This window comes from Echinops telfairi, unplaced genomic scaffold (assembly GCF_000313985.2).
Source record: "Echinops telfairi isolate 266 unplaced genomic scaffold, ASM31398v2 ScPeMD7_23;HRSCAF=83, whole genome shotgun sequence".
NCBI classification, from domain to species: domain Eukaryota; kingdom Metazoa; phylum Chordata; class Mammalia; order Afrosoricida; family Tenrecidae; genus Echinops; species Echinops telfairi.
This window is the reverse complement of record NW_022103920.1, coordinates 4,330,766-4,344,561: the sequence shown is the minus strand read 5'-3', so window position 1 is coordinate 4,344,561 and position 13,796 is coordinate 4,330,766. Positions and strand designations below refer to the sequence as shown.

Below are 13,796 nucleotides of genomic sequence, written 5' to 3'. Positions count from 1 at the left end.
TGCGTGGTTCGTGGAAAAATAAAAATTTAAAGAAATGGGATTTTCCCACTAACTTTTTGAAGGCCTCTTTTGCCTATGTGCCCCTCACCCCCTGCAGGCTAGATGGGAGTGTGCATGAGTGTCAACTATCATTGATGTAACTTCTTTTTAATGCAACTATAATGTTGCAATGGACTGCGGCCGTGGCCAATTCCATTTTGACTGAATGGAATGAACTGGCTTGTGGAATTTTCCATGGATGCCGGGTACTAAGACTGTTCCTGTGCACCACATTTTCTACAAAAAGAATATTTTGTAGAAATATTCTACCACAAACAGAAATGAGCCAGCAATGTCAAGTTCTAGAGAAGTCAATCCCAGACAGTCTGTCTCCAGGAAAAATGGACTGTCACCAATGTTGCTTTAAGTGGCTCCTACTCGCACCTACTCTTGACCCTTGTCTTGTAACAAACGCTGTACTTCTAAGTGGACCCGCGGAAAGAAGTCAGACAGCAACTGTCATCTTCAGAAAGCAACATTGCTACTTAATCTCTTTCATCAGAACACTGGTGAGGATGGACGGGCGGGGCCAGGCGGTGTCTCCTTCTGTTGTACATCAAGCCACGGTGAGTCGGCACAGGCTCAACGGCGCCCCCCACCACCAACAGGTGATCATGGACGTTTCTTTGTGTGTTTGCTCTTGTGCAGTTGTGGTTCCATCCCAATGAGGCTGCTGCGCAGTATCGGCTGGTGAACATAGGATTGGCAGTAGAGTCTTTGAATCACGGTTGCAGGGCGAGGACTTTTGAGTGTCTTTAGGGGCAAAAAAGGAGTGTGCGGATGTGCAGCGTGTGATCACTAGATTTAGGAATCTGCCTAAAGCTATTTCAGCTCTGGGAACTAGTCCTTGTATTCTGGTGACCAGTGGGTTACGTGTTGGGCTGCTAACTGCATGGTCGGCAGCTCAAATCCACCAGTCACTCTTCGGGAGAAAGATGAGGCTTTCTACTCCCGTAAAGGTGTACAGTGAACCCTCGTTTATCGCGGTTAATCGGTTCCAGACCCTACCGTGATAAATGAAATTCCGCGAAGTAGTATTCCTTATTTGTAAATCAAATATTTTCGTAGTTAGAGCATAGAGGACATGAAAAAACACCCTTTAGTCACCATTACACTCGTATTACCCAATTTATTAAATGAAAAAGGGAAAATGCAGTAAAACGTTTTGGACGTTATAATGATCATTTATTATTTATTATATTATGAAGTACAACGGATGGAGCAAACGGAAGACTCATTCAAGTCGAAATGGCGTGCAACATCCACGATTTTCTTGCCATCTTTGATCATATCCAAAAGTTTTACCTTTTCCTGGATGGTGAGCATCTTCCTCTGGCACTTATTTTTATTGTCAGAAGGCTTAGAAGAAGCAGCTCATTTAGGAGCCATCATAGGGCTTAGATAAAATTTCTTAAAAATCGCAAACAATTACAGTACACTGTACAAAAGCAAAAATGCATCTGATACGTAGCTCCAATACATAGCGATGCAGACAGAAGCGTGTACAGTATGAGCCAATCAGTGGCAGTAATGACAGAGCATGCACTGTTACGCAAAAAACGCGATAGAGTGAAGCCGCGGAAGTCGAAGCGCAAAGTGGTGAGGGTTCACTGTACTATCATGGAAACCCACTGGGGCAGTTCTTCTCTGTCCTCTGGGTTGCTATGAGTTGGAATCGACTGGAGGACACTGAGTTTTTGCATGGCATCAGGCATGCCCAGGTGAGCAAAATGTGTCTTTCCTGAATCTGTATGGTTAGTTCTCACGGAGGCATGGGATTGCTCCCTTTTCCGTAACGGTCGGGTGTGAGGCATTGAGATGAGCCTGCAGGAGGTTCTCGGATGGTGTCATGCATCCCTCATCGGCATAGCCACGATGTTTGTTAAGGGAAAATGACAAGAAAGAACTAAATACGCTTCCGTCTTCCTTCATGAGCAAGACGTCGATGATGGCGTGTTGTACGTCATGTGAAAGCCCTCTGGTAACCAGGACTTCGGAACCACGTGCATTCTGTGCTTCTAATGCTTCAGCAGTGCAGCTTGGCGACCTGCTTCATGAGCAGTATTTGTCAGCATTTCTTTCCTTGTGTTTTCAAATTCTTAAACGCTGTCAATGCCCTGTGACTTTCCGACCAGCGGTGTTCTGTGCACGACTTTACATCTTGGAGAGCTGGATTCGTCCGATGCAAACCCTGTGTCTTTCCACATAACCAACATGTATGCCAGACTGAGTCTGAATGTCTTGCTACAAAATCTTGGAAACCTCGATTAAACAAAAATACCCAAACCTGAAGGTCTTATTTCTCAACGTGTCCTCCAGCTGTGTCTATACACGTCTGAAGATTTCCAGCTCTCTAACTTTCCCTGAAAAAGCCTGCCCTCTCTCATGAACACCACATCCAAAGGGAGGGGGGGGTGAGGGGGGGGGTGTCTTTGAGAAACTCAAATTGTGATTCTTTGAATTGAGAGACCCAAAAGATGTCTGAAGGGGCAAGGTCAGGGCTAGAAAGTGGATGGGGTCAGGTTTCCCGGTTAAATTCTCTTAACGGCCCTTGGTCGCATTGAAGAAGGAGCAGGCATTGTGTCATGATAGAAATAGGGTCCTCCGTGGAATTTTCCTGCCCTTTTTCTGGCTGATGCAATTCCTTTCTCTTGTCCTAACACCGCTTCCTGGGAAGCTTCTGTGATCCTCCTGTGTCTTTTGAGAAACGCATTCATGATAATCCCACTGGAATCTCCAAAATAACTACCTTCTCAGATAACCTCTATGCCTCGAAGTTAAATGGGTCAGCAGATCCCGCCCATGGAAGCCACTGTTGGTTTGGGGGTTCGTTTGGGTTTGTTTGTTTAAGTCACTCACAAGAGTAAGACACATGTATTACTGAGAGATCTTGTCTGTAGACATCCACTGATCAGCGAGACACGTTCAAACATGTTAAAGCCATGCACGGATGCATGCTAGTAGGGGACCCTACTAGCAATACTTGTTTGGCTGACCCTTGTATAGAAGGTCATCTTAGCATTGTTGGATGATGATGTCAGCTTCTCTCTTGGTATCTCCCCTTTGTGTCTGGTCCATAGCAGCATCTTCTAAGGGCTGTAGAATCTGAGTGTATGGGCCCAGGGTAGCACCCATTGCCTCCCCAGTGTGTATTAAAGGGACATTTTAATACGCCCCCCATGATGGCCAAAGAACTGCCCACCAGTGAGTTGAGACAGCAAAAATTACAGGAAGTAACTGAACAGCAGGGGGTGGACAGCTGCTTTGAGACGACTTATTTCACTCACTCACTGCCATTGAATCAGTCCTGATTTATTGTGACTCTAAAGGACAGAGTAGAACTGCCCTTGTGGGTTTCAGAGACTGTAGCTCTGTAAGGCAGTAGAGTGCCTCATCTTTTCCCCTCAGAGCAGTGGGTGGATTCAAACTGCTGACCTCATGGTTAGCAGTCCAACACATAACCCACTAAGTCACCAGGGCTCCCTGTGTTAGTCCGGGCAGACTAGAGAAACAAACCCAGGGAGATTCATATATTTATAAGAAAGAGCTTTATATCAAAGAGGAATTGTATATTGAGAAAACATCCCAGCCCAGTCCAGATCAAGTCCCTAAGTCTGATACTAGCCCTTATGTCGGACACTAATCCATAAATTCCTCTTCAGACTCACATAGCCATTCACAGTGATGCTGAATGCAGAAAGATCACAGGCTGGTGGATGAAGACTTGTGGATCCACTGGCAGTAGAAGCATCTTAGTGCTGGTGGGTCTCCACATGGCTCCTCCAGCTCTCTGAGTGTCTCAACAAAGGGAAAGTGAAGCAGAGAGAGTGTGTCCCACCTCCAGGGAGAAAGGAAGTTCCCAGAATTCTCACGAGATGGCCACGCCCACAAGGAGGCATCATCGGACTTTGACCTGATTGACAGGCTAGATTCCACCCCTGTACTAATTTATCAAGTTGACATGAAATTATGTAACTGCCATACGCCCTTTTACAGGAGTGAAAAGCCTCATCTTTTTCCTTTGGAATGCTGGTGGATAAACTTATTAATTCTTCACGTGTTATTTTAGATATATGTGATGGGTTGCCCTTCGTGGCAGTTTATACTGACATTCCTCATTAATTGGTGTTTCTGTCTTCCATTTAAATGTGGCTACTTACCATCTCGGTGAATTGCACTGCCCCATGCTTTATCCATCACGTAAGAGTTGTGACGATTGCAGGATGATGTTATTTAGGACTGTGTAGTTTGCTCGTGACGTGTGGAGTACCACAAGCAAATGGTCCATGGGTGGTTGTGTAATTGAGAAGTAAAATTAAAGAGATATCAGACAATATAAGGCATTCAATTGCTCAACTCCCGATGGCCATGATCTCAGCGGCCAGGTCTGGCACAGAGAGAGAGCATATATTTCTAACAAAGACTTATATACACTTAGGGGGCTTTTGAGCCCCCCTGATTACAGGTCACCACGTCATAACAGGATAGGGCTGTCCAATAGGCATACACGTGACAGGATGGCGATGAGCTAGGGGTGTACACGTAATAGGAAGGTGGGGGCTAGGATACACAGGTGACGAGATGGGCAGATCCTAGATTCAAGATGGAAGCCTAACTTTGGTCGTCCTCCAGTTGGCTTGACCTTCAAGGAAAAAAATCCACTATCTTTAGCAGGGAGTGGGACAGACATTAAGGTCTGATTGCTCTAGATCAGTGGTTCTCAACCTTCCTAATACCGAGACCCTTTAATACAGTTCCTCATGTTGTAGAGACCCCCAACCATAAGATTAGTTTCGTTGCTACTTCATCACTGTAATTTTGCTACTGTTAGGAATCAGAATGTTGAGAACCATTGCACTAGATGGCTGATACGCTCAGGGAGATAGCTTCTAAGCAGCTGACCTCCATGTGTACAGACACTGACCATGTGTTAGCAAACAGCATAGAATATGGGGGGACAGCCTGGGGGGAAACCTTTCTGGATCCCACAGCAAAGCAAGCAACGTACAGAGCTGATGGGTGGAGCCCACAGTAGCCACTCCCTCCTATAATCTAGGGCCCACCATTCACTGTGCGCCCGAGAACTGCATTCTGGCTACAGAACCTTGTTTGTTTACCTTCGGGAGAGCTTCAGCATGAACTGTCAGTGGTCCCTGTGGTGCTGGCAGACACGGCCCTCTTTCAATTTAACCATTTGCATCATTAAAAGAAAACGATTCCTCAGAGCTGGATCTGTGTTTATGGGACCTGCAGGTGTCACAATTTCAGGTACTAAAATAGGTCCACGTTCCACACCGCTGTTGACTTGTTTACTACAGCCGGAGATGGATGCAGAATCTGGAACAAATTGTTAGATCCGTTCGGCTACTAGCACTTTCAGGCCTCCTGGCATCACCATTTACACCCCTTAAATCTGAGGGTTTGACAGAAGTGTCTGCTGATTCCTTGCTTCTAAAATGGCAGTTGCCTTTAGAACAGTCTTTAGAGATGGGCAGGTCCTCTGTCTGCACTTCTCTGTGAATGTTCGCATTTACACGCCACTGTTGCCATTTCCTCTCACCTGATAGAATGCTATGTCACTGTTTAAATTTAGCTCCCCTGCGTTTGTTTTTCTGGAGAGGGGGTTGTTTTGTTTTGTTGTAGTTGTTATTGTTTGTTTTGGGGTGCCAAATACAGTTGAATAATTGGAAATAACGAGACTTTATAACACAAGTAAAAATCGGAAAATAAACTTTACATTCCCATATGGGCCTTCACACCAGAGTTTACATTTGAAGATTGTTGCTGGGAGTCACAGGGTCGCTCTGAGCCAGACCCGACCCCACAGCATCTAATCACGACCGGGGCTCCAGACTCCTCCTGTCCCCATGGACAGCGGGACACAGAACGCAGGCCTGGGGCAGCCCTGCACCAACCTCACAGCTGTTATGTCTGAGCCCATTGTTGCCGCCACTGTGTCCACCTGTCTCCCTGAAGGCCTTGCTCTTCTTTGCCAGCTCTACTTTGCCAATCATGATGTCCTTCTCCAGGGACCTGTCCCGCTCCATAACAAGTCCAAAGGACAGGAGAGGAAGCTTCACCCTCTTCACTCCCCTGACGAGGTTATATTTTTTCCGAAGTAGATTTGTGCGTTCTTCTCATGGTCAGTAGCCTCATCGGCGAGCCCTGGTGGTGTCGAGGTGACATTCACGTGGTGAGCAGTCCCAAACCGGCAGCTCCTCGGAGGGAGAAAGACTGAGCTTTCTACTCTACTCCCCTAGGGAGCCCACAGGGGTGAGTTCGTTTGAGTTTTTGAGTCTATTTGATATAGACTCCCCGAAACCGTAATTCAAAGGCATCCACTCACCGTCGGGCTTCCGTGTTACACAGCTTCCACACCGGCGGGAGGTGACAGGAAGCACCACGTCCTGGATCCAGCACCGGGAGCCCTCAGATGGCATGCCTGCGCTTTAACCCTTTGCAGAGACCTTGCGCCGCGGTTTTGCCCAAAGCAACGCATTGTTTGAACGCCCAACCGCCGCTTCCGGGGAGCATGGATTGTGGGTGCAAGAAAGACGGAGCCCCTGACAACTTCCATCTCTTCTCAGGTTACCCTGTGTGGGTCCAGTTGGGAGGATTTGGGGTTTTCTTTCCTTTGAGGTGCCATCCATACGGAAGGCTTTGAAATCGGAAAAATCAGTAAGTTAAAAAAAAGGGGGTGGTCTGTTTGGAATATGTCTCGTTGTTCTTTGTGCCTGAGATCATCCAACGACCTAGTGCTCACGAGGCGGTCTGTTTGTGTGCGATGCGTGTGGCAAGCCCTCTGCAGAACTGGTCTTGAAATAACACTTTACAATGTGCATGCTCCCTTTCCACCCTTGGAGTCCCGCTCCACAGTGCCCCGCCCTCCTGCCCATGCCTGAGCAGCTCAGTGCCCTCCTGCCCCCTCTCGCCTGATGGAGTGAGAGTAGGCACCGACACCAGGTTTGCTTCAGACACGATCTGAAGACAGCGTTGGCTTACCTTTGTGCAGAGCCTGACCAGATACAGCACAAGTCACGGGACCACAGCGCCCATGGCGGGTCCTTCGTGTGGTTGGCAAGAGGGAACCAGTTGGTCTGAAACACAGAGGGGACCACACTTGGTGCCAGACGCAACATTTGTAAAATGCACATTTCACTTCTTAGTTGGATCGCTCAACTCCTGTGTGTGGAGATAAGTTCATAGTGGACAGGACAGGAACCCCACCTCTCCACGCCAGGTTTGTCTTGTGAGTCTTGGCAATATCAATGAAGGGAGATGGGAAATAAACATATGTATGTAGCATTCATTATCTAAAGATCCATGTAACTTATTCCCACAAGTTGTCCAATTTCCAGACACGGAGAGACATAAATATTCTCACTGGGTCCAAACGTGACTTGTGATAAGCACCTTTTACTTCTCTCTTGGAAGAGGGGTTTAGAAACACGTTCACCATTGCAAAACAGAAACATAATGTCGCGTGATACGTACACATTGAATCGTGCATCCTTTTAATGGGCTTCAAAGGAGTCCTAGTGGCACAGCGGGTTACGTGTTAGGCGGCTAGCCACAAGGTCAGCTGTTCGAATCCACCAGCTGACCCTTAGCAGAAAGATGAGGCTTTCTGCCTGTGAAATGAAGCCCAAAGAGGGCAGTTCTATAGAGTGGCTGTGAATCAGAATTAACTCAATGGCAATGAATTTGGTTTGGAGTTTTGGCTACTGTGCCTAAAACAAACAAAAAGACACAAAACCCAAGAGGCCTGATGGTGTAGTGGTTTATGCGTTAGGCTGCGATCCTCATGGTCGGCAGTTCGAACCCACCAGCAGCTCCATAGGAGACAGACTGGGCTTTCTACTCCCTTAAACAGTTACGGTCTTGGAAATGCACAAAACCCACTGCCATCGAGTCAAGTCCAACTTCTAACAACCCTACAGGACAAGGTGGAGCCGCTCCCGGAGCTTCTGAGATTGTATGTCTTTGCAGGGGCTGGCAGCCTCCTCTTCTCCTCCAGAGAGGCTTGTGGGTGTGAACCGCCAACCTTGGGGTTAGCAGCTCAATGCTCAGCTCCCTGCACCACCAGGGTCCCATCTCAATGAGCTTCATCCCTCGCTCTCAGCAAATACAGAGTACTATCAGTGTCCCTTGCAGCAGACTGTCAGAAAATGAAACTCGTCTCCTATTTAAAGGTGTTCCTATTGGTGAGGTATCGATATTTCCAGGATTGGGGGGACATTTGCTGTATTAGAATTTATGACACTCCTATCCACGCTAGTGGCATGTCAAATGTGTGCTAGCTCCTGTGTGCTGGTGTGCCAAACGTATCTAAAGTTATGTGTGGATGTTTACAAAGCCGAGGACACCGCTGCAGGGAAAGGCATGCCCTTAGGAAGTACCGGGTCCCCTCACTCATGGCTGTGTGTTGCATGGGACTGAAGGTCCCGGTCGGTGTTTAGCAGGAGCACACCCTTGTGTCTGTGTCACCGCAAGGGGCCCGCTGGACCTGCTAGCGGGCATTTCACGATCAGCAGACCTGGGCAAACAGAACGGGCGTCATACTGGCTCCATGAACACCGTCGCCCTCATCCCGAAGCTGCTCCTGTTCTACCAACAGCTGGATCCTCTTGTTGCTGTGAAACGCAGCGGAGACCGTCCAACTCACAGCTGCCGATGCCCAGCAGAACAGAACACCGCCGGGCCCTGGGCCATCCTCACACGGCTCTGCGTTCATGGTTGCAGCCACGGACCGTGTCAATCCGACTTGTTGACCACCTTCCTCTCTTTCACTGCTCCTCCGCCTTACCAAGTGATGTCCCTTTCCAGGGCCTGGGGGAATGCAGCAAGCGCTAGACTCAACAGCCCACGCCCACCTCTGGTTATTAGGAGGAAACTGTCCGTCCCCAAGAGACCTGCGGAGAGAGGGGGTCCCAGCTACATGGCACAGGGCTGGAGGAAGCGGGCTTCAGGGAAGGTCTTGCGTGGTCGGTGCCTCAGAACTTGACCTCACCCTCGTGAATTTCCAGCGGGCACCACCTCACTCTCTGGAGCTGGTGCCCGGCCAGGCCCCTTGCTCTGAGTCCTGTCTGGTTGGCATCCCTGGGGCTCTGCGCCTGTGCTTGCCATGTCTGCTGGAAATCAGGCCACCTCCCCGCCCTGCAAGGGACTGAGCAGGAGGCCCGGGCCCTGGAGCAGTGTGGGGCCCCTGGATCTCCGGGGTGCGGAGAGTCTGCCTTTCCAAACAGCACTCCTCAACACTGGATCCACTCCTCTGCGGCTGGCCTGCTGGCCTTGTCTCCGGCCTGGCAGTGACACCCCCACCCTCACCCCCCCTCGCAGATTCTATGCCGCTACCAGCACCTTTGGAACGTGGACCTGCATCTTCGTCCGTGCCTCATCGGGGGGATCATGAAGGACAGCGGTAGGCCACGCCCCGGCCCCCTCCCCCACTGGGATCCACAAGCCCTGTCTCTCACCAGCCTGTCCCCCACCCCACCATCCCACCCACAGGAAACAAGCCCCCTGCCCTGCTTCCCCGCAAAGCGCAGTACTTGGCCAGTGACCTCAAGAACCTGCGAGAGCACTACCAGGTCCCCATCTCCTTCCCCAAGGATTTCTTGGCCGTAATCCTGGAAAAAGGTGCCGGGGAAGGTGGGTGGGGGTGTGTGCTCAGGAGGGGCCCTCTGGAGCCTCAGGGTCATTGCCAGGGTGTGGCAGGGGCGGGAGATCCCTGACAGGAACAGGTAGGACACCCTGGTGACCCTGCGGAGTCTCTGAGTGCCTTGCTCACAGGGAGCCTGTCGGCCATGCGGTTCCTGACGGCCGTGCACCTGGAGTGCCCCGAGATGCTGGAGAAGACGTCTCGAGAGCTGTGGATGCGTGTCTGGTCCAGGGTGAGCACCGGGACCGTGGGTGACCTCTGGCCCCCTCCCCAGGCTCCTTGGCCAGCCCGCGGATGGCCGGGCACTCACCCTGTCCCTCAACACCCCCCTTCTCCCTCTGCTCCAGGATGAAGACATCACAGAGCCCCAGAGCATCCTGGCAGTGAGTGCCCTCCCCCCCCACCCCCTCCCCAGGAAGCTGAGAGGACCCCACCTTGGGGAGGGAGATGGACAGTTGCTTTCTCACTGGGTGGAGCGGCCACAGTGACGTCACGTGGGGAGAAGGGCATTCGTGTTTGAGGGGACAAGTGACTGACAAGACAGAACCAAGAGACCCCTCCCTCCCCCAGCAATGGAAGGGAGCATATGCACTGGTGGGTGGCGCCTGGGGGAGAGGGGACAGCACTGGTCCCCTGGAGGGCAGGGGGGAGGCCCAGGCAAGGCTTGACCGCCTGGGCGCCACCCCAGACCACCCCACACATCTAGAAGAGGACTTTATGGTTAGATGCTGGCTGCCCACTGGGTTCTGACTCACACCGATGCCCTTGTCTAAAGGGAAAAACGCCACCCGGTCCTGCACCAGCCTCACGTTGGGATGTTTGAGCCCATCATTGTGGCCACTGTGCCCATCATTTCATTCAGGATCTTGCTGACCCTCTGCTTTACCAAGCAAGAAGGATGTCCGTCTCCGGGGACTGGTTCCTCCTGCTAACATGTCCAAAGCACGTGAGATGAAGTCTGTCCATCCTCACTGCTCCCAAGGCAGATCTCTTCGATTTGCTGGCAGTCCCTGGTGTATTTATTCCATACTCTTCCCCAATATCCTAATCCAAAGGCATCCGTTCTTCCCGGCCTTCCTTATGCATTGCCCAGTGTGCACACGCATCGGAGGTGACAGGAAACACCACGGCTCAGATCGGCCCATTTGAGTCCTCCTGTTTAGGGGCATCTTTGGGGGGCGGTCTTGTGCGGCAGGTGTGCCCATGCAACACATCGTTAGGTCTCTGGCCTGAGGCTTCAAGCCAGGTTTGTTCACAAGCCCGGGGACCCCTGGAAACAGCTCTGAACTCAGACAGCCTTGCGGGGCATCGATGGATGGAGCACATTTCTTCTGAGGGTCATTTTCTCGGGAAATACACAGCCTATAAATAATACCATTAGTCATGGGGGTGACCCTCAAGCTTCAGCACGGGGCGGTGCCCCCACAGCATCGTCAGTGGCCCCTATTTCAGAACAGGTAGCCAGGTGTCTCCTCTGCAGCACTGCTGGGCAGACCACACTGGCTCACAGCAGAGTATTGCAACCGCAGGTACCCTGGTGGCACAGGGATTGCACGCTGGACCCCTAACTGCAAGGTTGGTGGTTTGAAACCACCGACTGCTCCGAGGGAGAAAGATGAGGCATTCTACTCCCTGTACAGTGATGGTCTTGGACACCCACAGGGGCTGTTCTGCCCTGCCCGCCAGGGTCACTAGGCATCGGACATGACTCGATGGCAGTGAGTTTTGTTGTTGTTTGCTTGTTTATTTATCTTAACCACTGGTGTCTACAGGGTGGCTTTTACCAATGAGTTTGGGCGTGTTGACCCAGCCGGTCCCACAGAAGTTAAATGTGCAACGTGAGACCGGCCAATACCGCCCCTCCTGTGCTCGTTGTCTGGGCAGCAAATTAGTTGAATAAGATTTAGCTTAATATTTGACCATCATTCCCCATGCCAACTTAAATACCCAGGAAGCATGATTCTTAGTGGTCACCCAACCATCCATGCTGTGGACTTAATTGTTTGCTTAACTGCTTAACTACTCCCCCTCTCACCAAGCCTTCTCTCTGGGAAGCAGCCCCCTGAAGAAGCCAAGCCCAAATCAAGTCCCTTTACAGGGAGGGCCTGGCTTTACAGGGACTTGTGTGTCCCTCCTGGTGGGACGTCCGGGGGTGGGGGTGGGGGTGAAGGATGGGGGTGCTGCTCAACCTGGGCTGCTTCGTAAATCCACCTGCCCCTCTGACAGAGCTGCTCCAGAAGCAGGTGGGTGCCCGGGCCTTAGAAAGCTGAGAGATTCGAATGTGTGTCTGAGATTAAGCACACCAGGAGCCACCGGAGCAAGGACAGCAGAGCCATGCTGGAGCCCCCAGGGTCAGCTGAAGCAGCCCCGCTCCCGGGGAATTCCATGGGGATTAGGCCCAGCACTCTCCCCCAGGCTTCCGAGACACCCAGGGATTGTTGGGAGTGACCGATGGAGAGAGGAGACCAGACTTCTAAGGACAGGGACTCAGAGGCTATTAGTCCGGCCTCCTAAGCTGCTCCGCTCTGGGCAGCGTGGCTTCCTCTCTGACCACAGCGCCTGCGAAAGGAGGTGGGCCAGCCGGTGTTGAAAAGACCTCCTAGAGACACCTGCCCCTTCCCACCTGCCTGGGGGTCCCGGGGTTTCTGAGCTCCTCTTGGGGAGGACAGGAAGGATGACCCCACCCTGAAGACTTGGGGGCAGACAATAGAAGGACTAGTCACTCCCTTGAGCCCCCTACCTTCTGACGCAGAGACATGGGTGCCCCCCACTCTACCCCCTCAGGCTGCAGAGAAGGCTGGGATGTCCCGAGAACAAGCCCAAGGGATTCTGGAAAAGATATCTTCCCCCAAGGTGAAGAACCAGCTCAAGGAGAGCACAGAGGCCGCCTGCAAACATGGGGTGAGCACCCCACCTCGGTGTTCCTAGCCCTGAGGGTCTGTGGGGTCCCCACACGCAGGGGCCCTCCCCAGCCCAGGAGAGGGAGGGCAGGAGCTTGGAGCTGACACCATCTGAGCACCAAGAACCTCCGGAGGGTCTAGGCCCGCTGGCAGCGCTGGCTCTGGGCTTCAGCCCCGCCCGTCACAGCCGCCCCACCCCCCACCTCTCTGTCCCCAGGCCTTTGGGCTGCCCATCACCGTGGCCCACGTGGACGGCCAGACCCACATGCTGTTTGGCTCGGATCGCATGGAACTGCTGGCGTTCCTTCTTGGTAAGGCAAGGGTCAAGGGCAGCTGCCTCTGTCTGCTGGCCGGCAGGGTGTCCAGGGGGGGTGGGTCCTGGCAGAAGGGCAGCTCTCCCTGTGGACCTGGAGGAGGTTACTGACCGATAACACAGCCTCCCTATGACCCTTGCGAGCCCTGGGGGGCAAGAGTTCACAGGAGGCCCCAGAGAGCTGACGGGTGCCCCTCTTCCAGGAGAGAAGTGGATGGGCCCTGTGCCCACAGCCTCCCACGCCAGAATGTAGGCACACCCAGGACAAGGGACCTGCGGACCATGGTACTGTTCTCCCAAAGACCATGTGGGTGGTCTTCCGGGGGGCTCCAAGTGCCTGCACTGGCGTTCTGCCTCACAAATAAACTTCAGACATACATAGAACGTGTAGTCTCGGCTGTCCTGTCCTGTCTGCCCCTCCCCTCACACACATACCAGTCCCTCACCACCCACTCCTGTCTTGGTTCTTGGCAGCAGCTCCCTCTCAGGAGAGGGGAGAGGGTAAGAGGCAGGAAGCCATGCCAGCTGCCTGTTGTACTAGACACTGACCCAGGGACCTCGGCCCAGGCACTGGCTGTGCTGGCCGGGGAGCTATAGGCAGGCTTTCCTTCCCTTTGGGCTATACCCTGGCCTGCTTGTGGCCTGGGCCCCTCCGAGGTCAGCATCAGGTGCTGACCCCACTGGGTGCCCCATTGGAAGCCAAGGGACAGCGTGGGAACCTGCCTGGTTCCCAGTTCCTGTCTGGCTGCCTTGCTAACACTCCCCCCGGCCCCAATTGCTTTCCATCTTACTCTCCCACATCTGTCTGTCTATCGATGAGTCCCAGCACACTTGTCTCCCGCCTCTTCTGAGGAGCTGGGGCCTCATTCAAGAACACACTGCC

General features: G+C 52.2%; 1 protein-coding gene across 1 annotated transcript; it reads left to right on the top strand.

The window, feature by feature from the left end:
* The first annotated feature begins 539 nt into the window (after positions 1-539).
* GSTK1 (glutathione S-transferase kappa 1) lies at positions 540-13,297 on the top strand. The gene is given in 8 exon segments (XM_045288735.1): positions 540-605; positions 9,379-9,460; positions 9,550-9,678; positions 9,832-9,947; positions 9,949-10,083; positions 12,485-12,601; positions 12,818-12,911; positions 13,117-13,297. Coding segments are annotated over 8 exon segments (774 nt in total). The 5' UTR covers positions 540-554; the 3' UTR covers positions 13,167-13,297.
* The last annotated feature ends 499 nt before the right edge of the window (positions 13,298-13,796 follow it).